The 14004-nt window shown below is 38.8% G+C and overlaps 1 protein-coding gene across 7 annotated transcripts in view; it reads right to left on the bottom strand.

Moving 5' to 3' along the window:
* Window positions 1-339: 339 nt before the first annotated feature.
* ERBIN (erbb2 interacting protein) overlaps window positions 340-14004 on the bottom strand; it is a 199367-nt gene continuing 185702 nt past the window's right edge. For 5 of the 7 annotated variants that reach the window (XM_075590296.1, XM_075590345.1, XM_075590315.1 and 2 more), the window contains 5 exons: window positions 12535-12648; window positions 9601-9810; window positions 9366-9458; window positions 6750-6824; window positions 340-4453 (listed from right to left, as the gene is read on the bottom strand). In XM_075590296.1, the coding sequence (XP_075446411.1) occupies window positions 4346-4453; window positions 6750-6824; window positions 9366-9458; window positions 9601-9810; window positions 12535-12648 (600 nt within the window). In that variant the 3' untranslated portion in view covers window positions 340-4345. The remainder of the gene's footprint in view (window positions 4454-6749; window positions 6825-9365; window positions 9459-9600; window positions 9811-12534; window positions 12649-14004) is intronic. The other 2 variants (XM_075590325.1, XM_075590335.1) reach the window with 1 other exon arrangement.

The following is a 14004-nucleotide window of genomic DNA, read 5'->3' as shown; positions in this document are numbered from 1 at the left end:
GGACAAGGAAGCATCAGAAAATGTGTATGTATAGATCCAGATACTTTAACAAACATGGAAATATTTGGTGGTATGTAAGCGCTTCTTCTGTTGTGCTGGTACAGAATAAGTTTAATACCATATAATTGAATTTATTATTTTTTCTCTCTCCCAGTTTATGGTTATGAGGGTAAAAAAGCGCAAGGACCTGTTTTTTTTAAATTCAGACAAAAGAACTTCGGGCTATATTTAGTAAGGGGAGCGCCGCCATAAAACAAAGATACAGATACTATTTGAAATGTGATAGGACTACACCCAGAGACTTGTGTAAGGAAAAAAAACAAACAATGCACACAGAGCTTGAAAGAGCATTAGTTTATTTTCTAATTTCCATGTGTTACTTGAGAAACAATTTACTTATATACAAAAATTTGGAATGTTGAATAAATGCTGATCATTGAAACATTACACAGCTGTTGACAAGGAAATAATTCAAGAAAAGAAAAAGTAGCACAGCATACCTAACCGTGAAAGCTGGGTTTGTTTTATTCTCTGCTTATTGCTATGTGTTGCAAGTCCATAGGAGGCTTTAAAGTATATACACATTTCTTTGAAACTCTAGTCAAAAAGGAGAGAGTAGACTATTTACATAATAAATAGATGGGAAATTTAATTAGATCACCTTTAATAAACAGTCAAATAAGTCATTTGATGTTGAATGTAATTTTCCTCGCAGAATGAGGGGGGCACTGGGTAGTGGTCACACTGTGTATTGTGCATGTTGATGCATATTCAGAATGTGGGTATCTCTGCATAGATTGGGTTTATACAAACCAAGCCAATTGCCTGGATACCACAATACATTGTTCATGAAGCAGTAATATTAAAAACGGCATGCCCACACCACACTGTGCATCACTTTAATAGACCCTTTATCCCTCTGAAGAGGAGTTCATTTAAAAATGTCAAATTGGGAACAATTTAAGAATTACAAACCTTAACCAGTTACAAAGTGATTTTTTGTTTGTTTTTGTTTGCAGTTGCATTATTTCCTTAAGGTGCTTGAATCCTTCTGACACATGGAAAATAATCTGTTTTCAAATCATATGAAAAGCCTATTAACAAAGCAGTGTGCAACGGGTTTGCAATGAGACCCTTAAAATGAAAGCACTCACAGACTTGGACTGAAGCGGCTTAGAGCGAACATCACACCGATGTGCTCCAGTCCCCTCCAGCACGGTGGTCAAATAATAATACATCACAGTGCTGAGCACAACTACCGTCACTGACCAGTTGCATCACAGGATGTCGTTAGTCCGATGAGCAAACTCCACCACGTAAGCGGTGAATCTCAAGGTAAACCAGTTTTATTGCCACTTTAATGCCACGTGACATCCGTCTCACGCAGAATTTAATTTTCCATAAAAATGACAGCATGAGTATGTCACCCAGTGAGTTTACTCCCTTCCTCAGCACACCCCTCGTTCTTATGCATTGTGGTCTCACACAGAAAAAACATTTCACTGCTTTGCTAAAGCATTAGAAGTAGAGTGTGGAGTCGGGCTGGGTATATTCTTTCATTACAGAAAATTATTAGTAGAAATGAGGACTGCAGAGCATTTAAGAAATGTGTGAGTGCTATGTTAGTTAAGAGGTTATAGCCTCTTTGCCTAAACTAGTGAGGCAAAAGGTCTTATACAGTGTAAAAGACTTCCCCCCTCTTAGCTGACCACTTGAGAAATAAAGGACCCTTAAGGCCTGTATTATACAGCTAAGTTTGCATTCATTTGTTCAGAATTTAAAGCATTTACACAGAATGTAAATGGTAACAAAATGCAGCAGGTTTCTGCAAATATATGCCGAAATATTCAATTCCTATGTCAATATTACGGAAAACTCACCTAAAATGAGTTAAAATATACAGAGTTGTTAAAGGGTTTCACTTAAAATATTAAAACTATACAGTACACTAGGGAACCGATGTTTTGTACTTTACCAAAAGTGCAATATCATGTTCGACAGTTGCAAGTACTGCGTATGGTATGAGAAAACGCATGTTATTTCTCGTCCTTTGATGAAACCCACTAAATCACACCGTGCAGTCAGCGCTGGTAGGAGGCGAGAAATATTAACTCGGCTACAAAATGAAAATAAATTATACTGTTTGCGCATTTCACAGAGGCTGGACAAAGACCCTACAGCTGTGTTAATTACCCACTTGCGTTTGAAGTAACAATTAAAAATTAATTCTAATTTTAATATTGCTCCAATAATAAAAAAAAAAAAAAAAAAAAAAGGCTCATTACCGTTAGTTCTACAGAAAAAAAAGTTATTGGTCTTCTATGGCAGGGATGCTAAACTCCAGTACTCAAGATCCCCCAACATGGTCAGGTTTTAAGGATATCCCAGCTTCAGCACAGGTGGCTCAATCAGTGGCTCAGTCGAAGACTGTGCTGAAGCTGGGATAGCCTTAAAACCTGACCCTGTTGGGGGGAGGGGTGGGGTCTTGAGGACTGGCGTTGAGGACCCCTGTTCTATGGCACTTCTCCCTGGTCTTTAACAACCACGTATTCATTAGCACTGCAATCCCTACTCCTTCATACAGAAGCCCAAAACAATGGAAGAATGTTCCTTGTGAAAGAAATCATAACAAACATAATATGTACAGTAATAAGGAACAAAGGCAGCTTGTGGTAAATCACTAAATCAGTATAGTTAGAAACCCTTTAATGACTCTAGTCTCAATGTTACCTGTAGGAAGAGCCCTTTCACAACCGTCATTACAAACTCACGGGTCCACAGGACCCTTCTAAGCACTGAAGCTCTCCTCATCCACCCTCCATCCCTTTGCCACGTTCTTACAAACATGCTTTGGTTACCTAGCTCCACTCTCAGTGTTTCCTTTTGAAGTTTAACAAGGCAATGCAAGGCAAGAGGCTATTGTGTCCCACGTGATATGGTTTGCAGGATGTTCAGGCAATGGCCAATTCATCTATTTTTCTATAGAAGCAGTTAATGTTTCCAGGCACCTGCTAAAAATGAATATCCTGTAACAGAGAGAAGTTACACTGGTTCTCAACAATCATTTAAGCTGCATAAGCTTCTCTGCCCAACATGTTCTAGCTTCCTTCAATCCCCAAGTGTTGAAGGGCAGCCTGGTTGTTTTATTACTATGGAATAAAGTTCAGTGGATGTGGTCTCCACAAACTCAACCAGGCTGATCTAGAGGGGGCTGGTGTTTAATCTACCAGGTAGATCTTCTGCAAGGAGAAAAAGAAAACGTTGGCGGTTGAAATTGTACAGAAATGTACTTCGATACATTGTACAAATGCAGCTTGCTCATTGTCAGGATGGGAGGAGGGATATGTTCCCCTCCCAGCCCCCCCAAACTTCAACTGCCATATCCCTTCTGTGCCAAACCTGCCTCCAGCATACTGTATATGTAACACTTGCAAGGACCTCTAGCACAGATGAGCTTAGCCACTGCAGTATCATTCTTTATGAGACTAAAACATACAACAGAGATTCAGTTTAGATGAAAACACTATTTCCATAAAAAGTCAGATGAATAAACTCTGCAGTAAAATGGTGTAATAAAATGAAAATGTGCTTCAAACATATCCAACAGGTGTCAACAGAAGACAATTCATGGTGCTGGTTAAAAAAAAAATAAAAAAATCTTGTTGGTGCCTTAAAAATGCTTTAATTTTCTGATTCACTTATCAGTTGTTTTCACAGAAAAATCTCTCGATTCCTGCATTGTCAAGCACGCTAGATAAAAAAGATAGGCTACGTTAGCAACCTGACATACACTGCTTGCTTACCCATTCTTCTATACAATGTACACGTAGCAAAGCCAACATCTTGTACTTCCCGTCCACAGCTACAGAAGTGGTTTTGAATTAAAACAGTGATACCAGGTGAATAAAAGTAAAGGCGTAAATAGCTACAGGACAGACCGCTCTGCCACCTGCCCGCTTGCTACAGTTGAGGCTCATTATTATCTTACAGAGTTTAGTAATACGTATGCGTTATCCAAAAATAAACCGACGTTCTGTACAAAAACAACACGGGTTTGTTCTTGTAGGCAAGATTGATAAAACATTCGACACCCTAAGAGCAAGGTGTTTGAAGCATACCGTTTCCTCTGCACAGTGGTTTAGTCCCTTAAACCACAAGCTTGACTTTTTTCATTTCTGTACACAGTTTTATCAAAATCCAATGTATGCGTGTATTCTTTTTTTCAAAGTTGCTTTTACTTCTATATACATAGAAAAATAGTTTTGATACTAATCAGTCTCTTGACAACGTGCTGGCTTTCATGTTTTTGTATTCCTCTTTTTCTTTGTCCTGGTTGTTTCTGCTTCTACACAGAGCCGTTTCTGCAAACAACCAGCTCCACTGCATTCTGGAACTTTTTAAGCAACGAAACAGCCTGTCCATGATCAATATTGATGAAGCTGTAGCCATTTGCCTGAGGGGAAAATAAAAATAAAGTTCAGTTAAGTTCGATAGCATATTAAAGCTGCAGTTCAAGCAATATCCTACCCGTGTTTTTTTTTTTTTAAATAAATCAGTTCTGTACTATGAGAAAGTACTTGTAGCATTTAATACAAAAAAATAAAAAAAGTTTGTCAAGACATTTTTAATGTATTATAATGTAACACACATTTTTGTTTTTATAGCAACCATATACAAAGTCACAGCCGCTTCCTCTTCTGAGACAGGCTTTGGCACACCTCTTTTGCCTCTCACTAGCAGTGCACCAATTGTATCTAGGGCCTGCCTGGTCACATGATCTTCCACATAGAACTTTGCATCTTGGGTAGTCTTCTGAAGCCCTAACAGTGATATAAAGAACCCCCGAGCGGCATCATCAGCGATTGATTACAAGATAACGGATTGATCGACAACTTAGGTAATCACTTGTCAGTGTGCAGATTGTATTGATGAACATATTGAATGGAAAATATTTTTTAACGGCAGCTTGAACTGCAGCTTAAATCAATCAATCAATGCAAATTAATTCTTCAATCGTTCGTGTGTTTAAAAAGTTCCTGAAGGTAAATGCTTTCAGTGCCAGACAGGCTTGTAATACATTCTCTGTATGTCAAGCTGTACATCTGGTACCTTCTCATCAAAAGCTGCCTTGCAACACATGAAAACTGGGCAAAGTCTTTTGGGCCAGAATTGTTTCAGTCCAGCCATGAGATCATGAAGGACAATCGTGTAGACCAGTGGTTCACAAGCCTCTCAGAGCCCTGAGCCAAGCCAGGTTTCTGAAGAGTCCACCAAACATACTATTCATATGAAATGTATGTGCATTCGCGTGTGCGCAACTGCAGTGTTAATTTTCAAAACTTGTGTGGCCACTGGTCCCTGAGGAGAGGTTTGAGAAAGAACCCCTGCTCTATACAAACCAGAAAGTAAAAATAATAATATAATGCACATAGAACATTGTGTGACATATTTTTTACTTTTATTATTTACGGTCTTCTTTAAAGCACCATTGACTTTTTTTTTTTTTTTTAAATGTGGCTCCTAGGTGGGATGCAGGGGGTCTCCGGAGCAGAGTCGCAATAAGCATGTTTAATTTATTTTCTGATATGTGTTACTATGCTTCTTCTAGTTTATGGCTTATGAGGCAACTGCTAACATTGGTAGAGGTGGTGATTTTACTTAAAAGTAGCAATCCACTTCACATCCTCCTCCCCACCCCACCCGCTTTCTGAACCAGTCCTACCACTAGAGATCCATTAGTTGTGGAGATATGTTAAAGAGACAACACATGTCCTTTCTCAAAATGGTTGACCGCTTCCAGCCTCTTAGCCTGCAGCAGTGACCTCATAGTCACTGATTGCATTGCATGCAGATTCCAGATTGCGCTTATTTTAAGCGGATATGCCAAAGGTAAATATCTAAATACTTGGGATCCACTGAAGTGGTAATAATGGTGTGCTCCAGCATTTTGAGACCCCCCCCCCACCCCCCTAGATCAAATATAAAAATATTTTCATGTTTTGGTTTTCCCAACATGATGGGGAAAAGAAAGAAAATTGGATTATTTTTCAAACTCCGATTGTTGTTTCTTTTAAGTTCAACCACAAAAATAATAATAATAATAATAATAATGAATCGGAGGATGAGCCTTTCCTGGGCTTTGGCTTCAATTTTTCTCGAACTGAAAAGTGAATCTGCAAAGTTCAGGTTTCGAACCCGTGGACATGCCTATCCTAAACATCTATTACAACCAACTGCCGCGCAGGAACGGTGACAGGAACATTTTTTTAGATTTCGGAATTTATTTAAAGCTTTCAGTATCCCAATGTTAACAAGATTTGCTAAAATTGTATTTCCCTTTAAAACTGTACAAATTAAAGCATGTGTTTAGCTTCTCATCTTAATGCAATATTTGCTTCACTTTTATCCTCATATTATGTATTAGTAAATTAAATAAAGCCCTGGAATAACATTTTCTGAGTAAATGGTTACTTTGTAACTTAGACAAAATAATTTAAAAAAAGTCTAATTTCACAGACCGTTCAATGCAATAAAATAAATCTCATATACGGTACTTGCCTGAGACTTCCCACTAGCCAGAAATGGAGATGCATGGAACAAGGAAGAGTATGTATGTTAAATGGAGATGGATGATTTTTTTTTTTGAGGTTGATATAGGTGGGCTAAGTAATGTTTTCTTTTTTATGTTGATGGATAGAAATATGAGAGATGGAAAATGAACAAAACACTGATACAAATGCCTTGTTTACCTGTAATATCTTATCGCCAGGCTGTAACAGTTTGGATGCTGGGCCTTCAGGTTGTACTCTTGTTACAAATATACCCTGAAAAGGAAATTATTATCTTTTTAATTGTTAAAACAATTAGAGGTCATCATTACCTAACTAAGATGTCTGACCAAGGACCAATAAACCCCAAACCAATGCTTATAATATATACATTGACTTGTGAGTTGGGAGACAAAGTTCCTGGAGCACTCAGATTACAGATGCATCGGCATGTACAGATACCTGAAAAATGGACCTCAGACATGCTGAAATCTTATACCGTTACAAAAACAAACAAACTAATTATACTACATTTCCTCTTAAGTGAACCACTTGTTAGTTTTCACTTTGCATTGTGTGTAAACCCTACTTGAAAAGTAAAGATCATCTCCAGACTTTTACTGCTGTTTTTTTCTATTATACAGTAAGGGCTGTGTGTCAAACTCACTGTTTTATCTCAAATCTTTGCTATACGGTGGAGAATTTTGTCACTTTTGTACTCGCCATAACTTTGTGTACCTAGCTTTGCAACATTTTTTTTGGTTAAGAAACCCCTATAATTATAGTGTGAAATTCTGAGGAACTCCAAACCTCTCTAATATCGCGTCTGAGATAAGATGCATTGTAAGGAACCCCAACTCTCTAATAGCGCGCCTGAGATCAGAGGCATTGTACAGTGGTGTGAAAAAGAAAGTACACCCTCTTTGAATTCTATGGTTTTACATATCAGGACATAATAACAATCATCTGTTCCTTAGCAGGTCTAAAAATTAGGTAAATACAACCTCAGATGAACAACAACACATGACATATTACACCGTGTCATGATTTATTTAACAAAAATAAAGCCATAATGGAGAGGCCATGTGTGAAAAATTAAGTAAGCACCCTTACTGCTTCCATAGGAATTAAGATGAGGTAGCAGACAGGTGCTGCTAATCAAATGCCCTTGATTAATTGATCATCAGCAAGTGCGACCACCTCTATAAAAGCCGAAGTTTTAGCAATTTGCTGGTCTGGAGCATTCAGGTGTGTGTTAACACAATGCCAAAGAGGAAAGACATCAGCAATGATCTTAGAGAAGCAATTGTTGCTGCCCATCATTCTGGGAAGGGTTATAAGGCCATTTTCAAACAATTTAAAGTCCATCATTCTACAGTGAGAAAGATTATTCAAAAGTGGAAAACATTCAAGACAATTGCCAATCTTCCCAGGAGTGGACGTCCCAGCAAATTCACCCCAAGGTCAGACCGTGCAATGCTCAGAGAAATTGCAAAAAAAAAAAAAACAAGTTACATCTCAGACTCTACAGGCCTCAGTTAGCATGTTAAATGTTAACATTAATGACAGTACAATTGGAAAAAGACTGGACAAGTATGGTTTGTTTGGAAGGGTTGCCAGGAGAAAGCCTCTTCTCTCTAAAAAGAACATGGCAGCATGGCTTAGGTTTGCAAAGTTGCATCTGAACAAACCACAAGACTTCTGGAACAATGTCCTTTGGACAGACGAGACCAAAGTGGAGATGTTTGGCCATAATGCACAGTGCCACGTTTGGCAAAAACCAAACACAGCATATCAGCACAAACACCTGATACCAACTGTCAAGCACGGTGGTGGAGGGGTGATGATTTGGGCTTGTTTTGCAGCCACAGGACCTGGGAACCTTGCAGTCATTGAGTCGACCATGAACTCCTCTGTATACCAAAGTATTCTAGATTCAAATGTGAGGCCATCTGTCCGACAGCTAAAGCTTGGCCGATATTGGGTCATGCAACAGGACAACGATCCCAAGCACACCAGCAAATCTACAACAGAATGGCTGAAAAAAAAGAATCAAGGTGTTGCAATGGCCCAGTCCTCAACCCGACTGAAATGCTGTGGCGGGACCTTAAGAGAGCTGTGCATAAAGAAATGCCCGCAAACCTCAATGAACTGAAGCTACATTGTAAAGAAGAGTGGGCCAAAATTCCTCCACAACGATGTGAGAGACTGATAGTCATACAGAAAACAATTACTTCAAGTTATTGCTGCTAAAGGTGGTTCTACAAGCTATCATAAGGTGTACTTGGTTTTTCACACATGGCTTCTCCATTTTGGCTTTATTTTTGTAAAATAAATCATGACACGGGGTAATATGTCATGTGTTGTTGTTTCTCTGAGGTTGTAGTGAACTAATTTTTAGACCTGCTAAGGAACAGATGATTGTTATTATGTCCTGATATGTAAAATCAAGGAATTCAAAGAGGGTGTACTTTCTTTTTCACACAACTGTAAATTCCTGTATATTTTATACAATTAAAAAAAAACATGAAAATTGCAGGGAACCCTTTTTTTAATCCTGTATCTAGCAATTGAGTAACTGATTAATGAGAATTATACATAGCTTGAATTGGCCATAATGGAAGCTGTATGATAGATACTGTAAATCTAAATATGAAGTTTTGAAACCCCCCAAAGTCCCTTTTCCTCACCTGTATGATGATAATAATGAAGTACGGTTTTGGTCAGCATTGTTATGTTATAAAGTAGAAGGTACCTAAAGTATGCAATACCCTATCTCTGCTCCATTGAAACGAACCAGGTTAATGAAATGCTTACATCATCACCAGGTCTGAACGGGTTTCCTCTACCTCCGATTCCTCCTGATATACTAAATCCAAGTTCGGGATCTTTCAAAAGTCTTACACGGATCTAGAAAAGGGAACAAACGGTAAAATAAAAATGAACTATACGTAGAGATAGGCAAATAAATAAGCTAATCACTACACACAATACTAGGTAGAGAGAAGTTTGCTCAGATACATTTACAGTTTGTTATTACTATTGTTGGTACCTCTTGCTGTGAAAGCTCATTGCTTTGTTTAGGAGGACACTGTGTCTGAGAATATGGAGGCTGTTGGGCAACTTTAAGCACAAGATAGTCGATGAGCTGCTCTCTGGATGGATGTCTTACCACAGTTGGCTGGGCAGGGTGGTGATGGAGTTGACCATAGTTGGCCTGAGGCCTTGAAGGCTGGGACATCTGCCCATTGCTCATATGCATCTGAAAACAAACGATTGAGAATGTAATCTTCAAAAATAGCACATTGTGTGTGTGTGTGTGTGTGTGTAACAGATTAAAAAAAAAAAATCAAATATTATCTGAGGTTTTACAACATGAAAATGGGCAAACTTTTCTTTTAAGAAATGTTTTCTGCTTATTTTGTAAACAATAGTATGGTCCCAGCACTCAAAAGAGTTATACACAAAAAGATAATACCAATAGAGCTTTGAAAAAATGCCAAAGTTTATATAAAAGTAATAAAGCACACACTGTTGGATACTATATAAACAACAATAGCCAGTGGTTGACAAATCACCAAAAAATCTACTCGCCACACAAAAAAATCTACTCGCCACCTAGTACCAAACGTGTGCTGCTTGGGCCAATATTTACTCGCCCGGGGGTTAAATCCACTCGCCCGGGGCGAGCAAATGTATAGGTTTGTCGAACACTGAAAATAGCTATCAATCCAGTTAATATGAAAGGGATGAAGCATACACTGTGAACTATTATATACAACAATAGCCGTTAGTCCAAATAGGCTATACAAAGAAATGACCAGCACTTCTTTGTATACCTTTTTAGAGTGTGGGGACCGTACAACAGGTGTAAGGCCAGGTCTTGAAAGGTCTTTGGCAGCATGGAGGTCATTAATTATTTTGGTGAGGGCTGTTTCAGTGGAGTGAGCAGTGCGGAAGCCAGATTGTAGAGGATCGAGGAGAGAGTAGGTGGTGAGAAAATGGAGCAAGAGAGAAAACACAAGGCATTCAAGGAGTTTATAGGCAAAAGGCAGGAGGGAGACAGGGCAAGTGAGACAGATGGGGTCAAGCTTCTTGTTTTTGAGTAAGGGTATAACTGTTGCGTGCTTGAAAGAGGCGGAAAAGGTACCAGAATAGAAGAGGAGTTGAAAATGTGTTGAAGTATAGGGATTAGATTAGGAGCAAGAGGTTTGAGGAGATGTGAGGGAATGGGGTCAAGTGGGCAGGTGATAGAGGGCGAAGATGAGATCAGTAGCGACACATCCTCCTCTGTGACAGAGGAAACGGAGTCGAGGAGAGCAGGAGAGTTTGGAAGAGGTGTAGAATGTGAGGATACAGAGGGGATGTCTTGCCGAAAAGAATCCACCTTTGTCTTAAAATAGTCAGCAAAGTCCTGAGCGGAGATAGGGGAAGAAAGACGGGTAACAGACGATATCTGAGTAAAGAGTTAAAGACAGAAGAGTCGGTGTGGGTTAGACAGTGTTGATTAGTGATGAAACGTAGATTTGTTTAGCCTAGGAGAGGGCAAAATTTAAACAGGACAGGATAAATTTGTAGTGAAAAATCTGTGAGTATGATATTTCCTAAAGAGGCATTCCAAGGAACAAGTGCAGGAGTGAAGAGTGTGTGGGAGGAGGTGGTAGAGGGGGGGGGGGGGGGAGGTGGTAGACGGGGGAGGAGGTGGTGGAGCAAAGAGGGGGGGGGGTGGAGAAGGAAAGATGAGGGAGGATGAGATCCTGGAGGAAAGAGGGGGGTAGGTGGTGGAGGAAAGAGGGGGAGATGTAGTGGAAGAATGGGGGGGAGGGAGGATGTAGTGGAGCTTGTGGGGGTAAGAGGGGTAGAGGTGGGGTGCTCTGGCTGTACCATCACTTGTTCATTACACAGACATCATACAAAAGAATGTAGCCAGAGGAAATCATACCCCTCCATAGTCTAAGTTAACAAAATAATTTACAAATACTAGTATATGTTAGATTTGAGAGTGTTAAAAAAATAAAAATAAAGGATCATTCACCCACATGAGTCCCCTTAAACATGTCACTGGAATTAGTTCACTCTGGTCCTAGGAGGGATTGCCCCTTTAAAGATGTACATCTCTAAATGAGGAATTTTAGTGATACGGTGCATTGCTACATCATTCAATATTTATTTTAGCGACATGCCCCCAAATTGGAAAATGCAAGCCACGAGCAGATTATTTCTAAATCATAAATGCAGAACCTACTCCATAAAGTTTGTATACTTTGTTGAACCTTGGGACCATGAATAGTCTTTTCGAGTCCGATCTCAGATGACAAGTGCTGCATGTGGTAGGAGTGAGGTGCTACCCGTCTATCTGAACAAGCTTGACACCCCTACCACTTGCAGCACTTCCTCCTTCTCTTACCGTGCACCCCAAAACTGGAACAACCTATCGGAGACTATCACATCCACCACCAGTTTAAGTTCTTTCAAAACTAAAGCTGTCTCACATTTTAATCTGGTTGGTTACTGTTACATATGCCTATAAGACATATTATCTCTAACTGTGCATGCAATGTATACCCTGTTCACTTATTTAACTGTATTTGTCATCTTAACTCTATGCCCAGTACATACTTGAAAACGAGAGGTAACTCTCAATGTATTACTTCCTGGTAAAACATTTTTATAAATAAATAACATTGATGTTTTATTTGTTTACATTAATTCCTTCTTAATGTACAGGGCTAGCACTGCATACAAGATTTTATAGTTGTTGCCGATCATTGCGTTAATGAGTATATTACTCGGACAGTTTGTGAGCTTTTTCTAATCCTCTGTAGCTCTATTTTAGGCAGTTTAGTCCCTCTCTTTTCTACATTACATTTTGGACATTAAAGTTTATAATATAAGAATGTTACCCCTCAGTTTGCTGTATTTGCATTCTCCCTTTATGAGACATAACCATATATTTTCATTGTCTACACCAGACTTTTTCACCTACCTTTTTCATGCCCTCCGTAGCGCTGTCCTTGCGGACAACGGTGGAGTAGTTTTGCTGCCCAGACACAAACACCTCGTCTTGACTTGACTCCCCAGTACTGCCAGCCTGAGGATGCTTTGGAGAGGTTGGAGAACAGAAACAGTGTAAGGAATGAGAGGAACCAAAGAATAGCTAGAATGTATGGGAACATTTCAGTGTGTATATAAACACCTCCGATACATTCTACATGTCTGGAGAATATAGTTACTGGGACCTCAAGAGTTTTACACTACAACTGTCCCTGTAGCCTTTGAACACCGGCACAAGTCACCAGTAGAGAAAACATTTTATTTTTTTAAATAAAAGCTTTTCATAAAAAGCAAAAAAAGAAGAATGTTGGGTGAACTGAAACCATTTGTGGATGAGGAAGCAGTAATAGTCAAATCATACAATATGCAATAGAAGTGCTGCCTCACTAGCAATATATATTGTATTTGCAATAAAGTGAAAGCAGGAAACCTGGTGCTGTGTGCCAGGGAAGCTAAAGGACTTAAATGGAAGTTGGTGTTGGGTAAATCCTTCCTTCTTCAACTAGCAAAATGGATGCAGCGCAAGTCGGTTAAATAAAAGAGTAATAAAGGAAAAATTATCTACAAACAGAAATTGCTATTTTTAGGGGGGTGGGTAAGATAATAAAATCGAAAGGCTAGGAAGGAAATATGGATACAAAATAAATTGAATAATATGATGAAACCTGGAGAAAATAAATAAATCTGAATCTCCGCATTTTAGGTTGTTCTAACTGGACTGGGATAAAATGTCGTCCCCTTAATTACACATTTCATGCCTTATCTGTAGAGAAATGAATGCTGCTGGAAGAGAAGCGTTTGCAGATGCTACGCAGATTGGCAAAGTCAATGTTATCACGATAGGTCAAATTGATTGTGTTATTCTAGAAATAAAACATCACTTCTACATATTGTTGGAATGTAATCTGCTAGAGTTTGTCACAAACCCTTACTTTGAGACTCGGACATATTCCATTCATCAGCTTGTGTGCCATTTTTAAGAATGTAGCCTCAATGTTATCCCCCTTGCAGCAGAGGGGCTAGCAACACATTGCAGAGCTGAGAAGGGGTTAATATATATATATATATATATATATATATATATATATATATATATATATATATATATATATATATATATATATATATATATATATATATATATATATATATGTATATGAACAACACAAACAAATACTCTTTAGTTCTAATAAATTCCTTTTTATACAGTATTATGCTATGGAGCTGGCTTTTCTTTTTTGTTTATGATTATTGTACCTGAACCTCCGTGGAACACCCCGATACCTGAGACATTTGAGTTTTTGGTGTCCGTGTGTGACACAATTATGCTACAAACATCAGCATGGGGTCACCAATACAAAATTGCACTGTTGCCTTCTAATGTGGCAGACTTCTATTGGCC

This window comes from Ascaphus truei, chromosome 1, assembly GCF_040206685.1.
Source record: "Ascaphus truei isolate aAscTru1 chromosome 1, aAscTru1.hap1, whole genome shotgun sequence".
Classification (NCBI taxonomy): domain Eukaryota; kingdom Metazoa; phylum Chordata; class Amphibia; order Anura; family Ascaphidae; genus Ascaphus; species Ascaphus truei.
The sequence above is the reverse complement of the archived record's forward strand: the minus strand, read 5'-3'. Positions and strand labels throughout refer to the sequence as shown.